This window comes from Myotis daubentonii, chromosome 14 (assembly GCF_963259705.1).
Source record: "Myotis daubentonii chromosome 14, mMyoDau2.1, whole genome shotgun sequence".
Lineage (NCBI taxonomy): Eukaryota > Metazoa > Chordata > Mammalia > Chiroptera > Vespertilionidae > Myotis > Myotis daubentonii.
In genome coordinates this window covers 30,939,377-30,959,352 of record NC_081853.1, presented here as the reverse complement: position 1 = coordinate 30,959,352, position 19,976 = coordinate 30,939,377, and the positions used below count along the sequence as shown (strand labels likewise).

At 37.2% G+C, this 19,976-nt stretch overlaps 1 protein-coding gene across 7 annotated transcripts in view; it reads right to left on the bottom strand.

Annotated features, from left to right (window-relative positions):
* Nucleotides 1-2,520: 2,520 nt before the first annotated feature.
* STAG1 (STAG1 cohesin complex component) overlaps nt 2,521-19,976 on the bottom strand; it is a 350,463-nt gene continuing 333,007 nt past the window's right edge. For 6 of the 7 annotated variants that reach the window (XM_059663856.1, XM_059663857.1, XM_059663858.1 and 3 more), the window contains 8 exons: nt 17,608-17,756; nt 16,552-16,680; nt 10,741-10,946; nt 8,116-8,290; nt 6,512-6,622; nt 5,847-5,961; nt 4,607-4,687; nt 2,521-4,517 (listed from right to left, as the gene is read on the bottom strand). In XM_059663856.1, coding sequence (XP_059519839.1) covers nt 4,494-4,517; nt 4,607-4,687; nt 5,847-5,961; nt 6,512-6,622; nt 8,116-8,290; nt 10,741-10,946; nt 16,552-16,680; nt 17,608-17,756 — 990 coding nt within the window. In that variant the 3' untranslated portion in view covers nt 2,521-4,493. The remainder of the gene's footprint in view (nt 4,518-4,606; nt 4,688-5,846; nt 5,962-6,511; nt 6,623-8,115; nt 8,291-10,740; nt 10,947-16,551; nt 16,681-17,607; nt 17,757-19,976) is intronic. The other variant, XM_059663860.1, reaches the window with a different exon arrangement.

Here is a 19,976-nt window from a genome sequence, read left to right as displayed (position 1 = left end):
ACGCTCTTCTCCAGTCTTTGACTCAAACAGAAGGTTTTTGTCTGTTCCTCCCTTGCTTGCCTAGTGAGTTTTCTGAGCCCAGTCTTATTGCCTCCACCTTGGAACACTTGCTCTGTAGTCTGCTCATGCTCAAGGGCCTGACATCGCCACGAGTTCATCTTAAATTCTGAACTGATTCTGCTTATAGCAGGTTCTTTTTTTCTTAAAGCACCTGGTTCCCCCCTCCCCCCCTTACATATATTTGTATTTCTAACTAGGCGGGAAGCTCCTGAGGGGCAGAGACTGTGTTGGCCAGAGGTTCTTTGTACTCCTCTTTGGCTCCTAGTACAGAACTGACATGAACACTGTAAGCTTGGAAACGAGGTGAAGCAGACCACTTGGCTTTTAGAGGCCTCCTGGCTAAGGAAGAATCATGCAGGTTGGTCACTGTGTGGCTCAACAGCTTAACATGGCCTGCGTCAGCCAATCTAGGATTTGATCTATTTTGGGAACGACTGTACTATAGTCCATGTTAAGAATAAGAGCAAACACAAGCTTGTGTTTTATCAGGTTGTGAAATCTGGATGCTGAGAAGCTTTGTGCCTGGGCCTGCTAAAACAGGGAAGCCAGCCCAGTAAAGCATTCGGGCAGGAGGCTTCTAGAAAGCCTTGGAGTAGAGACAGTGGGAGAAGTTGCATCCAAAAACCAAGCTGGTGGCCAAGGAAACATGAAGCTGCGACTTTGGAAACTTTGTCAAGTAGACCAGCCTCTGTGGACCGCAGGATGCCTAGAGAACGGTGACAGTGAGTACTGGCATTGACTGCTGTGCAGAAATGCCTTTCCCAACTGGTGGTCTCACCTCAAGGGGAAAAGGAAAAATGTTGATTCTTGTGACCAGAGAGGACTTGGGTCAATGAGCAGAGTGCTGGCAAGTGTCTGTCTGTAGACTGAGCGTTGTAGAGGGTAGTAGAAACTGCAGGTGTCCCTACTTTAAGTAAACCAGTTTGACCCGAGACACACACTGAGTAAAGCTGGGATTTGAACCCAGGCAGGCCTTTCTGAACCCCAAGCCTGTTTTTTAAGCTGTTCAGAGTATTATTGCCTCTCACATGATGAGGTAGGTGGGATGAGTTCCTAAGGGTTGGGATGGGAAGTGGTGGTCTGCTCCACTGTGATGGTCTCAAAAAGCTACTGGATTGGAAAAGCTTTCCTACCTTATCCGTGATGGCCAGTCACCTTCTGTGTTGCTAGAGTAACGGGGAACACACCCACATGCAGCTTTCTAGTGCTTGTTAGAGAAACATTCTTCCAGCTTCCCTTCTGACCATGTCTTGATCTCCCCAGCCGTTCTGCCTCTAGATGCACCGATGCTGGTGCTTTAGATGCAGTCTCCCCACTCAGAGTAGCCTCTGAAGGACCCTCACCCCACTCTGGAACCAGTTTAGACCATACCTGTTTGACAAATGTATTTCAAGTCCCTCTGTCTTACAGGATTTCTGGAGAGCTGTGGCTGTATTCTTTTAGAGTGAACTGGTCTTTACGTTCTCTCTCACCTGTTAGTATGGGATTTCCACCATCCTAAGCCAAGTGCTGTGGCCACTTCATAGGCATAGCATCAGTCTGGGGCCTCTGTAGAGTCCAGCCAACACACTTGGGCAGATGTGGCAGCCAGGTTCTGACCACGTCCCTACTGTGCTGGTGAGAAATGACTCCTTTATGTGTTCTTGGGAGCAGAAAGCTGTATTTCAAAACATGATGCCTAAGAGAGAGACCCCTGTAGAACAAGGCACTTAGGATACCGATGGAAGCTTATCTGAGTTTTTGGTTGTTCATACTGAAAAGCCTGAGTTGGCCAAGCCTTTGTTTCCCAAGAAGATGCTGTTCTGTGTTTGACAGACTCAAAGTTACAGTTAAGTAAAAGCTTGTCCCAAAGTAGTCACACAGGGATTAAGCACTGCTCTTGTTTTGTAAACATACCCTTTAAGATGAGCTGTCAGGGAGACAAACCCATCCTTACCACCTTCTCTCCTTAGCTGCCTTAAGAGCTCACCTGCTGATTTATCCCCTGCACCCGTCTTTTCTGCAGGCAACTTGGGTCACCTAATGAACACAGCGCACAGTACATGGCCAGGCCCATAAAATGTGTGACCTCTTAAGTGTGACCTCCAGCACCAGCATCAAGAAAAACCCTTCCTTCTACAGCCATGCAGAATCCATTCCTTAAAGGACCTCTGTCTGGATCTCAGGCCAGGGGAGGACCCAGGCTACAGACCAGTGGATAGTCCCTGAATGCCGCCTCCAAAACGCAGCCTTGAAACCAAGGCTACTTGGCCTACCCATTCTCTCATAGGAAATCCAAGGAATGAAAGAAAATTAACAAGCTAATCCTAAATTTCTGCTTTCTTAAAAAAAAAAAAAAATCTCCCTGAGACAGTAACTTTGCCATTTAACAATTGTCTGCAAGAGCAAACTCTCACGAGCAGCAGGATAGAAAATCTTTAAAGCTTTCCTAGCAGGAACAATAGTATGACTACCACAGCCTGATTTTGAATAGTTTATTAAAGGAAAGGTGAAGCATCAGTTTCAAATTGTACAAAAGGAAAAAAACCTCATATTGCAAATGTACAATTTACAGAATTACTAGCAAAACCAATCAAGGAGACACTGAAAATACAAAATTTCGATTGATTTTAAACTGAACTGGGAACCCATTGGAGTAGATGTTAAGCCTTTTTGTTGCATGGGAGTCTACGATTCTAAGTCAGCATCTGTTTCCCATGAGACTGTCAAGCAAAGGATCAATCTGTGCGTGTGCAGGGCACCTCCAGCTTGCTTCCTGGCCACAACCACAGGCAGGGCAGGCATGGTGGACTGTCCCGGGCATTCCTGCCCCTTTACTTCCAAGGAAGTCCACATCTCTGAAGAAAGCAAGACCCCACCCCACCCCTAACTGGAGCCCAGGAATTGCTAGATCAGCAGATAAAACATTTTTGGCAACTGAGTTTTTTTCAGAACTACACAAATGTTGAGAAAAATCTGTTTACTAAAAGGATGAAGAAAATCCATTTTTCTTTCCTGGACAAAAGATAATCATTGGGTGCACAGATTTTAAATAATGCTTTTCATTTTTGGTACAAAGGGCAGACCTCATGATTCTGTTGCAGCTACTTTAAAAACAAGCCCAGAAACAGTTATGGATGGATTGGTTTGGAAATTGAGGCTTACTTTAAAAATCAGAAAGGAAGCAACTAAGTGGGCTTTTAAAAACAATAGCAGCAAGTCCTAAAAGATCTAAGCAGTCTGTAACTCTAAACCATTGAAGGCTGTCCTGAAGATTCATAATTTCTTTTCCCAAAGAATTATTCTCAATATGCACATTTAACACTGAAATGTAGCTGTATTTCAAGGTAAGCTTAGGAACTTCACCCTCTAAGCACAGACTTCTATGCAGCACATACTTCTATAATCGGTAAACTTAATTCACAAAATTAGCGCATAAAGGTATTAAGTGCATGGGAAGTAGACACAGTTATGTTACACTTAAAATTACTTTTGCATGGCAAAGGAGTTCTGTGTGATTATCTTTTTAAGAAAATGGAAGTCCATGTTACTTCAATTTGGCAGGGCATGAAATAAGTGATAAAACAGCAACTGATAACTTGAGAACCATTTTTGTTTTACTGAGAATACTTTATTTGCTGGTAGAAGTTGCTAAAAATGCACAGAACAAATACCAATAGAAAATGTACTGTATTTGAATCTCCCTATTCTATATAAAATGAACGGTGTACAGCATCTGTTGGAAAAATGGCTGCATGGACATTTCTTATTTTATGCCCCCGTTATAAATAAAAATAAACCTTTTTATTCAAGAGTATATAAAATCTGGGAATCCATATCCATAGAGGGCGTGTGGTTTTGGCAGAGATGCACTGTCAGATCATCTTAGCTTGTCAATATTCTGCTCCTCCATATTTCTGTATTCCACAAGGTCAACCAAATCCAGTGAGCTCCAAAACACTCTTCGGCAATTAAAATGAGCTGCTTACTCGTAGGTTTAATAAAAATGGTTAGCTTTTAAAACATAAAAAGGCAAAATGTTAAAACGGTTTTTAAATTGTACAACAGGAAAATAAAGTTAAAAATATTTTTTTTACTCAATGCTGAGTTTTCATAAAACAGGTGTATAACAGTGTTTATCTTGACAGCTGTTTTAAAAATTTAAAATTTTTTCCTCCTTCCAGAAAAACACGTCTATCTGTATTGGGTAAGTCCAATATTAGGACACAAATGATTTTTCAGGTCAGTCTTTCTGAGGTGATATTCACCAGCATTCCCTTGGGTAAGTTACATGCTCCTCTTCTGTCACTGCACAAGGGGATTGACCTCAATCATTTGATTAAAAAACAAATCAGATCACATCAAAAGTGTTTATTCCCCATACAAGCTATCACAGTATATAGGCCTCTAGCTCTAAATAATAGAGTTCCATATTTGTAAATTTTCTTCAGACTTCAGAACATAGGCATTCCAAATCCCTAGAAAATGAGAAACACAATTATTAACTTCATACAAAAAACAAGGCCCAGAAACCATAAATAAAAAGCAGTAATAATTTAACATTTACTGAGTCGTCTTCTATGATAGCTGCAGAATCGAAGAAATCTGGCCTCAGCTCAGCTCGCTCTCGCCGATTTCTTGATGGGGGCTGGAAAGAGAAGCCAAATTATTTCATTTTATTCCTTAGATACATTAAGACAACAAACTGTGATAATAAGCAGCTGGTATTTCTGATGGTACCATAAATGTACAGAACGGTTAAAGGTCAATTTTGGAAAAAAAAAAAAAATCTGGTTTTACATGGAGCATACATTTTAAAAGAACCTGGTTTTTAATTATCCCTTATACAAGAAAAAAGACTTGCAAATTATGAATCAATCGAATATGTAAATGCCTATAAATTTTTGGGCCTATAAACATAGAACATTTCTCCAATCATAACATAACTATAAAATGATCAAATGCCAGGTGACAAAACTGCACTAAATTCCCCAAGGCAGGTAGATGAAAGGTAGGTTACAGATTGGAGTGACATGATCTCATGGAAAAAAACATAGAAAGCAGAATGTTATGGGCCCCTCAGAATGTGACTTATTTGGAGATAGGGCTTTCAAGAGTTAGGGTAAAAGGTGGTCATGGGTTCTAATCCAATACGATTTGTGTCCTTAGAAGAAGACAGGAAAGACTGTGTAAAGACAAAGGAAGATGGCTATCCACAAGTAATACAGAGAGGTCTCAGAATGAAACCAACCCTCCTGATACCTTGATCTCAGATTTCTAGCCTCCAGAACGGTGAGAAAATAAGCCACCCACTCAGTGGTATTTATGGCAACCCCAGCAAATTAATACAGAGAAAGTAATATGATGAATTCCCATGTTCCCATCACCCAACTTAAAACTCTTGTTTCATTGAGTCATCTCAGTTTTTCTTCTCCATGTAATTTCACCTATAATTACCTTTAATATGTATCTCTAATGGGTGGAAATTTTAAAAAACATAACCACCAAGTATTATTATTCCTGACAAAGTTAATGTCTTAAAATACCTAGTCCATATTCTGCATTATTGGGTCATGTTGGAGTGCAGTATATTGTCAGTATCTGATTTAAAGTAAAAGAGGCCAGTGGTTGAGCATCATCCCATGAACCAAGAGGTCACGGGTTTGATTCTGGTCAAGGCTCGATCCCTAGGAGGGGTCATGCAGGAGGCAGCTAATTGATGATGTCTCTCTCTATCCCTCTCCCTTCCTCTCTAACCAACACCTTCACATAGTTTAACAAAAGAAAAATGTATTGAATTTCCTTACCAGATCAATAACCATGGTGTCTTCAAATTCTTCATTCATATCTTCTAATTGGCTCCGGGATGACATCATCACGTCTTCAAAGATGGGCTCAGCATCTTCCTCCATTAAGCCCCGACTGATAAAGAAAAAGCACAGTCGGAAAGCTGTTCTGAATCACGGACTTCAGAGTGAGTCCTGGCTCTTTCTTACATTAGGTCTCCTAACCAATGAAAGCACACTTTCCAATTACAACCTAGAGACTGCACAAATTATGATATTGAACTCTAATTAAAGATCATTCAGTTCACTCAAAATTTCATCTCAACTCATTAGAAGTACAATTTAAATGCAATAACAGTAATAGTAGTTAAGATTTACTTAGCTATGTATCCATTCCCACAAAACTTTAAGTAGTTGGTATTCCTATTATCCCAAATTTACAAATGAGGAACCTGAGCACAGAGGTTTTAGAGCTTGCCCAAAGCCACATAGCTGGCAAGGAGCAGCACAGAATTGAAACAATGAACAGCTCAAGGGCCCAAGGCGTCCATTCCTGTCCTATGCTGCATGGCAGATCCTGAATTATGATTTTAACTCCTAAGACCAAACATCAGAGGATCCCAAGTCATTCCACAAAATGACCAGCATCACAGTCTTGTTCTTGTGATACTGGATGTGTCACTTACACGGCATGCCTCACTCCAGTTCTCACTTTCATGTAGTTCATTCCTGTTCTGTCCTTCCGATTTAAGTCTTCTAATTTTGGCTGGCCTAACCAAGAGATCTGCATCTGAGGACTAAGAGACAGCACTATTATTCATTTTGTGGCAGAAGATAATAGAATTAGCTAATAAGTCTGATGTTAAGAAGGCTGTAGTTGGCTGGCCTAATCCCCATGTAGGGCCAAATAGAGAAAAACTTTCTCCTCCCCTATAGGTGCTTAAATTATCAGCTTCATTCCCCAAATCCCTACCAAATGAATGCATCTTAGATCCCTGTATTCAGCTGCTGTCATACGCATAAGTGTTCCTAGCTGGGCAGCCAGTCCCCTAAGGGACAGAAATGATGCTGGCCTGGTACCTCAGAACCCTCCAGAGTTGAAAAGGAAGGGTATAATAGTTTTTTCTGTCCTTCTGAGATGTGGAGTTAGATGCATGCTGGGCCAAATTCTGCACCTGTACTCAATACTTGTATTAGCACATGAACACTTGCAATAAACATGCCTCATGGGACTTTTACGGGATGTAAACTTTAATGATTTTTAGTAGATAAAATCTGTCGCATGAAGTTCTTTCTCAGCAGCTTTCTTTACATAATTGTATGGGGCTACCACTTTGATAAAACCTGTAAACCTATAGCAGGGAAAAGAAGGCAGACCATAGCCAAGAAGAACTGACAAATGGTAAGGTCAGGGAAGCAAGGTGGGAAGCTGGTCATATAGCAAAACCACCTTCTAAGAATGTCCAGTTATGCAGTGGCTGACAATTATCCTTTCAGCTTTAAAGAAAACCCTCAGAGGAAAGATGTCTTATGAAAAAACCAGGATCTGGGTACTCTAACACTGCCAATTTCCATTTCCAACCAGCTAAATTTCTTGAGTTCGAGTGAGAATTCTCTTTCTTATCCATCAGAGTAAGTCACCCCAGGATGAATAGAAACACAAATGAAGAGCTAAGAAAATTTCAAAGTTGGATGGAAAACAACATAGAAAAAGTTGTGTGTGTGTGTGTGTTTTTTTTAATAGTAAAATTCATGCAATCACATTTTTCAGAGCCCTGGCACTAGAAAACATTTTAATTGCTACTATGGAAAAAGGTAAGATCTTTATTTTCTCTTAGCAAAAGGACAACTAATTCTACCACTTCTCCAAATTTATCTAACATCTTAATTCTTAATCCAAAACCATTAAAAATGTTAAGCTTAAACAAGGTAAGTACTATTAATCAAATGGATAAAAGTAGAACAGCCTACTGATTTGATGTTCAGACTAGTATAAGCTCTTTTGCCAAGAAAGTAACCTGCATGTCTTCTGGACAAGACCCTCAGAAGAAACAGACCTGCCCAACGAATGTGCAAACTCTAACTGAAAGTAGCATCTAGTGACGCATCATGCATTTAAAAGTTTCCGGACTTTGAGTAACTTATCTTTTCATGTAAATTATTTATCCTTTACTTGTGGTTTTGTTTTCCCAGAAACTGACCTGTAAATGGCCTGATGAATGAAAAGATTTTCTTAATTTCTTTAACAGTTACAGGTTTTATGTCAAGAAAACGAACTTTTACTACTTACTTGTGTAAGAAGTCGGGTTCAGAACCATGTTCAGACTCAGGCTCCTGAATCTGCTCTCCCAGGGGCCGGCTGTTCTCCCGCAGGACAGTGGAAGTGAGCTGTGGTGCTGGCAGAGGTCCAGGAGTCTGAATCATGGTGTCAGTCCTATTTAGCCATGTATTATCCAGGCTCTCATCTGTAAAATTCCAGTTAAGAATGTCCTGGGTGAAGTGAACTCTGGTAGAAGTTATAGCACAGACTTGAACATGGCTCTGGAGGTAGATTGCCTAGTTTGAATCTCAGTTATACTACTCACTGTGTGACTTTGTATAAGTTGTTAAACTTCCACAAATTCAGGTTTCTCATATACAAAATGGGCATGCTTGGTAAAGACTTAATGAAATAATAACTTCAGGAAGAACCCACTTTTCTTGAAGAGATCCTCCTACTCTTAAATATTCTGCACTGGGAACACTTCTTGCAAAGCTTTCTCATCGTTACACCAAACAGATGAAACTCTGCTTCCTAAAGGTATTTGGCATGTAACCTTAGTCACCTGGTAAGTTTCAAATTGACAAAACAAGTTTTCTTTTTCGCAATTTAACAATTACCAAATTAAGGTTATCTGGTCTATATATATGTTTCTCTTAGTCCTAAAGATAATCATACTGACAGCTCCATTATTTAAATTCTCTATGCCTTAGTTTCTTCTGTGTAAAATCTGGATAATAGTGTTGAACTCAAAGTTGATTTATAAAAAAAATTTATACAGTATTTACTATGTGCCAGAGACTTACCTAAGTGCTTTACAAATATTAGTCAAATGAATGATTAAGTGATGTAACCTATATAAAACACATTCCTGGTACATAGCAAGGATTTGATGTATGTTGATTTATATGAATAGTACATCTATGAAAAGCTATGAATAGGGAAAAATGTATTTTATATCTATACATCTATCTACCTACCTATCTAGATATGGCTGCTCTAGACATTTTCAAAAGGAAGTGACTGGAGTAATCTTTAACCCTTTTCGGTCCAACCTTGAGGCTGACTCGACAGACCACGCGCTAGGAGCAGGTCCAACGTCGAGCAATAAGAACATTAAAAAGTTCAACATTCAATCCCGTCAGTTAATTTGGACCAGAGTGTTTGAATTCCAAAAATAACATTGGACCGCAAAGGGTTAAAGAAAAGTTCAGGATCCTACAGTATAAAGCAGAGTTTTGTACTTTCATTCACTGGACCCCAAAGATTTTAAGTCCCATAGCTGAACCTTGAAAGGAAATCTTAAACTTTAATTAAGATACAGCCAGCCTAGTTTACTGACTGATGCTAGATAAGAGGCCTTACTATATGATGATGACAGCAGCTAACATTTATTGAAGACCTATGTGCCATGCACTGAGCTAAATACGTATGTGTACTATTTTATTTGGAGTACCTCATTTCATATTCACAATAGCTAACAGGATAGGTACTCTGATCATCCTTCATTTGATTGGTGATTGGGGTTTAGAGAGGTTAAGTAACATGCTAAAAGGTCACATAGCTAAAAAATGAGAAAGCCAGGTTTGAATTCTAGAACTCTAATTTTAGAGTTTGGACTTTTCATCACTAGTCAGTACTGCCTCCCCAATGATGAAAGTTTATTAAATTCTAATTTTGCCACAGATTTTAACAAAATCTTTGATGAATCACTATTTTTTAGGCAGCAGAGGTTATCAGCGGTTCTCAACCTGTGGGTGGTAACCCCTTTGGCGGTCAAACGAACCTTTCACAGGGGTCGCCTAAGACCATCCTGCATATCAGATATTTACATTACGATTCATAACAGTAGCAACATTACAGTTATGAAGTAGCAACGAAAATAATTTTATGGTTGGGTCACAACATGAGGAACTGTATTTAAAGGGCCAGAAGGTTGAGAACCACTGGGTTAGATGCTTAAAGGTATATAGAAAATTTCAAGAATATAGGATTCAGATCACGGTCCTCCTTTCTTGGTTTGGAGAAAATTTCCTAGAATCTTTATTTGAGGAAATAAGCATTTAACTTTGAATTTTCTCTTAGTTTAACAATAATGCTTTGTTATAATGAAGCAATTTCTTTTTAGTCTTTTGGTTATAAGAATATCAACTATTGCTCACATTTTCATCATAATTCAATGCCCCAATCACCAGTTCATGAGTTTTGTAAAACCAGATTTGACCATCACCATTTTAATATATAAAAATAAATGATCCACCCAAGTGGTAGAAATGAAAAGCTGTTCTGATATATTTAATTTGCTGCAGAGGTCTATCCTTAACTTACCAGAATTTCTCCTATACTAGTATGAATTCTGACAGAATAACAACATTCTCATTGTTATTTTAAGTTTTAATGTATTAGAGGACTCTTGTTTGGGATCAATTTTTAAACTACTGTAACTATGTCCTTTTTTTCTCTGTGCCTACCTTCCTCTGTATCCATTTTTTTCAGCTTCTTTTGTCCCACTCTGTCTATTCCAACTTTTTTGCCTGAATCTCTGTGTATCAAATATACAAGGAAATAATGTGCTCAACAGTATCACCTTGCTTCAGCAGATTTGCTACTTTATATCAGAAAAGTGATTTGCCTCATAGTTTAAAGGCAACTTACCTTCTACTCGTTTCTTATGAAGGGGGGGTCGTCCTTTCTTACTCCTTACTGAGGAGGTTTTGCTGCTGCTACTTCCACTGTTCACAGACATTCTATCATCTTCACCTCCAGTGACTAACGAATTTCTATAGGAGATGAGAGGAAGCCACACATCTTCCCTCCTTTCCATCATTTGCTCCGTAAGGAATTTTTCTAGGTATGAATGACTAGAAACACAACAGAAGAAGCAGGGTCATATTTTCATAACTGGAGGCTCTGAAGAATCCCTAAGGACACACTTTTAACAGTGGTTACCTTTGGAAAGAGAGGGACTGAGAATATAAGGTTTTGCTTCACATATTCCTGGAATACTTTAAACAAGTGAATGTATAACTAAGGGTGTGTGTGTGTTTGTTTATATGTCTGGTCCTTCCCATATTTCTTCCTTTGTTTTAAAATACCAATGTTCAAAAAAATCCTGAGAAGTTTGGCTCAAAAAAGGTTACTTAATTAAAATTTAATATTTTTTCCATCACTGTTTATTCCCTCTGTGCCTTCTTCCACTTTCCTTAGCCCCACAATCACCACACTGTTGCTCATGTCCATGAGTTCTATTTTTTGAGGGGAAAAAACCCACACTCACAAACACACACTGAATTTTCTTTTAAATGTTCAAACTAAGGCAGGAGTTCTGGAATGGTGGAGTGAGGAGAAAACCCACACTCACAAACACACACTGAATTTTCTTTTAAATGTTCAAACTAAGGCAGGAGTTCTGGAATGGTGGAGTGAGGAGCTTTGCATACACATGCTTTCCCCAGCAAAAGCACCTTTTAACTGGTGAAAATGATAAAAGATAATCATTTAAGTTCATTAGAAATTGTCCTAAGGGCACATAGCAAATGGAAGACACATTTAAGAAAATCTACTAAATCTCAGTTTTACTAACTCTACTAACTCTCAGTGAGAGTTGGCAGCATTTGAACCGCATCCTGCACTAGTCCCTTGCCCCTCTCCTCCACCACAGCTCTGTGTTACTGGAGCTTCTTACACGGGTAAGAAGATGGGGCTTCCTTTCTCTCTGTTTAGAGCTGCCCTGGAACAAGCAGGCCATCCATTTGTTGTAGAAGCTGTGGTCTGGACAGCAGCTAGGAGCAAATGACCCCACCTCTACCCTACAAAAAGCCAACTCCAGTCCACTCTACTCATCCTGTTCCGCCTAAGGGTGGAAGAGAAAAAACAAAAAATCCTGAGAAACACACGTAAAGTTCACAGTCCAGAGGCAAAGCTCACTAAAAGGCTGAGACCTAACCATAAGACTACAGAATGCTTCCCCTCCCCCCAACATCTCATTACCGCATTACTAAATGCCCATTTACAGCAGTTCACTTTACCCAGTACATTATGTCCAGCTATCAAGAACAAATTATAAGACATACCAAAAGTTAAAAAACACAATTGGAAGAAGCGGAGCAAGATCAGAACCAGACAGGGCAAAAAGGCTATAATTTTCAGGCTGGGAATAAACAACTAAGATTCATATGCTAAGGGCTCTAATGAAAAAAGGATAAGGAGAGACTATCTGAGCTAGAGGATATCTCAACAGAATCCTTAAAAACTAAAAAGCGAAGAACAAAGATAACTACCCACCCCCCAAATATCCTAGGGCTGTAGTACAACTGTGAAACATAACGTATGCATAATGGCAATATCATAAGGAGAAGAGAGAAAGGAGGAACAGAAGACATATTTGAAATAGTGACAAAATAATAGACATCAATCCATAGTCCTGGCCCATGAGTCAACCAGTAAATGCGTAAGTGGAACAACAAATCAATGTCTGTCTCTCTAAAAAAGGTAGCAAACCACAGATCCAGGAAACTCAATCCCAAGCAGGAAAAATACCAAAAGAACTACATCTAGACATAACATTTTCAAACTACAGAAAATTAAAGAAAAAGCCAGCGGGAAAAAAGTACCTTAGCTACAGAAAAACAAAAATAAAAATTATATTCAATCTCTCCTCAGAAACCATGCAAGCAAGAGTGAAATATTTAAAATGTTAAGAGAAAAAACCCACCAGCCTAAAGTCTGTCTTGCAAAATTATTCTTCAAAAGTGAAGGGGAAATAAAGACTTTCTCAACAAAAATTGACTCTGTTGCCAATAGATTTGCTTTGCAAGAAATGTTAAAAGATGCTCTTTACTAGAGAAGGAAAATAATATAGGTCAGAAACTTGGATCTACAAGAAGGAGGAAGAAATGAAGGTACAATAAAAACTTATTTTCTGCCCCGGCCTGTGTGGCTACAGCTTAGGCCTATGCCAGAAGGGTTGCGGGTTCTATCCTAGGCCCTATCCCAGGCTCAGTCTGGGCGCATGCAGGAGGCTACCAATTTATGTCTCTCTCTCCCCTCTCCCCGGCCCCTTCTCCCTCCCTCTCACTCTCTAAAAATCAATGGAAAAATGTCCTCAGCCCTAGCCGGTTCAGCTCAGTGGATAGTGTCAGCCTGAGGACTGAAGGGTCCTGGGTTCGATTCTGATTAAGGGCACATGCCCAGGTTGTGGGCTCGGTCCCCAGTAGGAGGCATGTAGGAGGCAGCCAATCAATGATTCTCTTTCATCATTGATGTTTCTATCTGTCTCTCTGAGATCACTTAAATAAATAAATAAATAAATACACATATACACACACACACACACACACATACATACACACAAAGAAAAAATATCCTCAGGTGAGGATTAGCCAAAAAACAAAAAACTTACTTATTCTTAATCTAACAAATACTAGTAAGTTTGTTCAAAATAATACCAACCATGTGTTTAATTATGTTATGTTGTATACAAATGAAATGAATGAGAGCAATGATCCAAGGGATGGGAGGGATGAACTGTATTATTTTCATACTATCTGTGAAGTAGACTTAGATTAGCTATAAATGTATATTGCAAACTCTAGGGCAACCACTTAGAAAGTATCAATATGCTAAGAAAGGAGAGTAAATAGAATCATAAAATGTTCAAATAAAACCACAAAAGACAGAAAAAAAAAGAGTGGAAGAACAAACAAAAAACAACAGGAGCAAAGAACAAGGGAAACAACAATAGTAAGGAATATGGTAGAAGTTAATCCAATTATATGAATATCAATGGTCTAAATGCACCAAGTAAAAGACACATTGTCAGAGTGGATCAAAGGACAAGACCCAAATATAGGTTGTCTACAGAAACTCACTTTAAACAGAGAAACATCACTTGACCGAAGTGGCTCAGTGGTTGAGCATCGACCTATGAACCAGGAGGTCACTGTTTGATTCCTGGTCAGAGCACATGCCCAGGTTGCTTGATCCCCAGTGGGGTGTACAGGGGGCAGCCAACCAATGATTCATCATTGATGTTTCTATCTCTCTCTCCCTTTCCCTCTGAAATCAATAAAAATATTTTTAAAATAAAAACATATTTGATTAAAAGTATAGATGGAGAAAGATAACATGCTAATACTAATCTAAAGAAAACAGGAGTAGCTATATTAATTTCAGAGCAGACTTCACAGCAAGGAAAAGTTATCAGGAGTAAAGAAGGGCACTACATACAGATAAAAGGATCAATTCTCCAAGAAGACATAATCCTCCTCGTGTTTGTGCCTAATAACAGAATATCAAACTATGAGGGAAAGAATTAATAGAATTGCAAAGAGGAATAGATGGATCTACTATCAGAATTGGAGAGTTCAACACCCCTTATTAGACATGGACAGATTCAGCAGGCAGAAAATCAGTAAGGACATAGTTAGACTCAACTACACCATCAATTACCTCCACATACTTGATATTTATAGACTACTTCATCCAACATTAACAGAATACACATTATCCTCATGCTCACCTGGACTATTCATCAAAATATATCACATTGTGGGCCATAAAACACACTTTAACAAATTTAGAAGTATAGAAATCATACAATGTCTGCTCTCAGACCACAATGGAATTAAACTGAAAACCAACATTAGAAAGATAGCTGGATAAATCCCAAAATATGTAGAGATTAAGTAACACACTTCTAAATAACACATAGGTCAAAGCAATCATAAGGAATTTTAAAATATTTTGAAATAAAAAGAAAATGCAACTTAACCAAATTTGTGAGATGTAGTGAAAGCAGTATTTAGAGGTAAATTTATAGCACTGAATGTACACATTAGAAAAAAGAGATCTAAAATAGGTTTCCACCGTAGGAAACTAAAAATAAAGTCAAATTAAATCCAATATGGGAGAAAAGAACAAAAATGAGAGATGAATCAGAGAAAATTGGCAAAATCAAAAGCTTAGTCCCTTGAAAATTAATAAGCCTCTAGCTAAGAAAGAGAGGACCCAAATTACTAATAACAGAAATGAAAGAGAATATATCACTACACAGAATCTATGGACATTAAAAGGAAAATAAAGGAATACTGTAAACAACTCTATGCCCACAACTTTGACAATCTAGATGAAAGAGATCAATTCCTTGAAACACACAATTTGCCAAAACTGACGCAAGAAATAGACAATCTGAGTAGGCCTACATCCATTAATAGATTCAATAATTAATAATTCTCCAAAACAGAAAACACAAGGCTCAACTAGTTCCACTGGTGAATTCAACCAAAATATTTAAGGAAGAAAATATACCTAATTCCCTACAATCTCTTTTGGAGGATAGAGAGAGAATACTTTTTAACTCACTTTATGAGGCTAGCATTACCCTAATACCAAAATCAGACAAAGATGTCACAAGAAAACTAGAGATTAATATCTTCATGAACATAAATGCAAAAATCCTCAATAAAATATTAGTAAGTAGAATCCAACAATGTACTGAAAAAATTATATACATATTATAGAAATGTACACCTGAAACCTATCTAATTTTATTAACCAATGTCACTCCAATAAATTAAGTAAAAAATAAAGATGGTTTAAGCAAAGTCCTAATGTACAACTAATTTTTTTTATATACATCATGACCAAGTGGGATGTAACCCAGGTATACAAGGCTAGTTCAACATTCTAAAATTAATGCAATCTGTCACGTCAATAGGATAAAAAAAAAATCAAATGATCGTACCAATACATATAGAAAAGGCATTTGACAAAACACCCATTCATGACAGAAACTGTCAGTAAATAAACAAGGAACAGAGGGAAATGTCCTCAACCTGATAATGAACATTTATAAAAAAAAAAACTGTAGCCCTGACTGGTTTGGCTCAGTGGGTAGAGCGTCCGCCTGCGGACTGAAAGGTCCCAGGTTCGATTCTGGTCAAAGGCATGTACCTTCGTTGCGGGCACATCCCCAGTAGGGGTGTTTCTGACTCTCTATCTCTCTCCCTTCCTCTCTGTAAGAAATCAATAAAATATATATTTTTTAAAAAACTATAAGTAACATTACACTTAATGCGGAGAAACTTGGAACTTTCCTACTAAATCAGTATAAGGCAGGAATGTCCCCTCTTGCCACTCCCCTTTTCAACATTGTACTGGAAATTCTAGTTAATGCAATAAGACAAGATAAAGAAATATAAAGTATAATAGTCTGGAAAGGCAGAAATCAAACTATCCTTGATCACAGATTACATGATGAAAACCCTATATGGAAAATCCTAAAGAACTGACAAATTGCTGGAACTAATAAACAAGGTCGCAGGATACAAATTTAATATACAAAAGTCAATTGCTTTCATCTATATTAGCAATGAACAAGTGGAATTTGAAATTAAAAACACAATAAACATTTAAAATTAAATGATATCATGATAAAAGCCACTTCCCCCACAATGTGGAACTTACACAGTCTTTTTGTCCTGTCGAAGAAGTTTAGAAGAAAATTCACTTAGTACTTCCAGGAAAGCCAGATTAGGAGGTGGATACTCTTGTCCTTTCTGATTTTGGTATTTAAAGGCAAATTCTATGCCATCCCTAAAATAAAAGAAAATATCTAGTTTTTCCAGATAGCTAGTGTAGTTCTCTCAATGGGATAGAGTTTTAAAAACAGTTGGGAAGGCTGCAAAATCATCACTAAAGATAGTAAAATCTCGTAAGTTCAATGATAAAATGTTACCCATGTGAGATATTTGCATAATATTAAACTTTATTTTTTTTTACAGTAAAAAAACTATAAATTGTGAAAATTAAAAGCGCCCTAGCCAATTTGGCTCAGTGGATAGAGCTTTGGTTTGTGGACTGAAGGGTCTCAGGTTCGATTCAGGTCAAGGGCACATGCCCAGTTGTGGGGTCAATCCCCAGTAGGGGGCATTCAGGAGGCAGCCGATCAATGATTCTCTCTCATCATTGATGTTTCTATCTTTTTCTCCCTCTCTCTTCCTCTCTGAAATCAATAAAAATATATATTAAAAAAATTTAAAAGCCACAAAGTTAATTCCTATGTGTATTTTTAGGGGTAACAGAATACCATGGAAAGATAGTAAAAAAATTTGTTTATTAGAGTTGGTTGTGGTACCAGGCAGCTCTGAGTTTTTGCAAAGTAAAGTTTTGTCATTCAGTTTTCAGTTATGAATTGAGGCTGATCAAATCAGTACTACACAGTGTGTTTAAACCCATGTTCCCACAACATTTTCTCACTGGTAGACCAGATAAATATATTTTGTTAAACTTTACTTTCTATACTTCATAAGATGAAAAATGGGTAGTTTTAGTTTTTTTTCCAAATTAAAAATGGCCTCCTAGTTGAGAATGATGACACCAGACAATCTCTAAAGTTTTTATAACTTAAAAAACCTGTTCATTTGTCACTTTAAAAATGGGTCAAGTAACAGCTATCTTAGTTAAATTCCAGTAAACCAGAATCTGTATAATAGAATGTTACAGATTATTTAGGTCACTCACTTGTGAAGCGTGGCAACTGCTTCTCGTGTCTTGATTTGGTCCAGTCCAAATGTAAGGGCAAAGCGACGTGCCAATTCTTTAATGCCACTGACATGGGCAGATGTCCTATCTAGATTGGGACCTTGCTCTTGAACAAGTTCATTAAACAACTGGTAGAAAGAAAAAAGGAAGAAACATACAGTTAAAAAGTATTTATTTATTGTATTTATTGTTAGAATAGGTAATATAATTTAAAAATATTTCAGAGGCATATGGTAAAATATTTAAGTATAGTCATACTGTTCTCCTTTCCTAAGTCATCTACTATTAACTAGTTTCTTAAGATCATTTTCATGTTAGTTATGTGATTAAATGAAACAGGAATTTATTTCTTTTGAACAAAAAAGTGGGTTGGGAAAATGAAATGTTTATATACTCTACATATTCATAAACATCTATATGTTCTTTTTGTTGTCATTTTCACAGGAATGACAATGTATAAAATAAAGGTTGAGAACTTTGTTTTTTCACTTATATATCTTAGACAAGAACATTGTGCAAAAGACCACTTGTATATATGGGGCTATTCCTCCCCCCCCCCCCCCCCCCCCGCCAATAACAAAATATACAGAAGAGTTCTTAAGCGGGGTGGAGGGCTTTTATAAATTACATATACATTACATATATGTGTCAAAATAACAACAAAAACAAAACCTCAGAGCACTAACGATCACACTCCCTTTCACCTCCTCAGCAGTTTTGCTCCTGTGCTTATTTGCTTTTCCTTCCTGCATCATTAACTCTTCCCTCTACTAGATGCATGCTCTATCTTCACTTTAAAGTTTACATTTAAAATAATACAGCCCTGGCCAGTGTGGCTCTGCTGGTTGGAGTGAGGATAAAAGTAAATAAATAAAATAAATACAAAGAATATATTTCATTGTATAAAATTCAAAGAACATCGAAGTAAAAATTTCACTCCCTCCCTTTCTCCCACTAAATATCATTCTTCTCTCCAAAGGTAATCAGTGTTCAAGTTCAGAAGTTTTCTAGGCCAGTTTAGAAATATTGATATATTTCATATACAAAGTTTCTATTTTTACATAAATGGCTCCATACTACATATTTTGTCCTAAAACTTGTTATTTTTCATTTAATGTTTTGTCTTAAAAATCTTTTAGCTACTTGAGATAATCAGTTTATTTAACCATTCCTCTATTGATGGACACTGAGACTATTACCAATTTTTCCATATTACAGAAACTGCTGCAATGAAACATCTTTTACATATATATCTTGTGCACACCTGCATGTAACTATGTAGATACCTAATAACAAAACACTGATTTTAAAAAGAATATACATCTTGAATTTTGAAATATACTATAAAATTATATTACAAGAAGACAAGAGCAATTTCTTTCATAAGGGATCTTTTTTTCCTCATCTTTTTCAATTATAGGTATTATTAATCATTTCAATTCATGCCAATCTGATCAGGTGTGATAAATTACTCATTTTACTTTGTATTTCACAAATGATTAATGAAGTAATGCCTCTTTTTATATGTTTATTGGTTTTTAAGATTTCCTCTTCTGAAAAGTGGCTTTTCATATCCTTTGCTCACTATCCTAGGGGGTGTATTTATCTTTCTTACTGATTGTAACGTATGATTAAAAATACTTGCGCCCAATCTTATTTGTTTATTAACTTTGTTCATAGTGCTGGTTGATGATTAATCTATTTAAAATTATACATATCATCAATCTTTACTTTGTGGCTTCTTTCTTCAGTAAGGACTTCTCCACTCAAGGATATAAAAATATCCTCTTTCATTTTCTTATAAACTTTTAATTTTTAACATTTATATAATAATCCAACTAGAAGTTATTTTGGGTACATATTAGGTAGGGCTATAAATAACTATTTCCCCAAAGATATATTCAATTGCCCCATTAGCATTTAATGAAAAGGCCCAATCCTTTCCCCACTGATTTGAAATGAGACCTTCATATCATAGACTAAATATATACACACATATCTATGCCTCTCCCCCCAATCTCTATACTAATTTACTAGGCAATTATTAGGAATCTTACTTATACAATAATATATGTGACATATTTCTTTTTAATGATTACTTTTTAAATATCCAATTTGGCATTTCATCTGGTTTAACAGTAGATCACCTAATGATTTCATCTATTTGAAATATTGGATTATCTTCCAAAAGAAAAGACATGTAACACATGTCTTTGTACCAGAAAATATACATAGTAATATACTGATATAATGACTCAATTTAAATGAGGTAAGATACCTAGCACATACGAAATGCAAGGAAGTGCTCAATATATTAATTCCACTTCTTATCTCTTTCCTTTCAAATT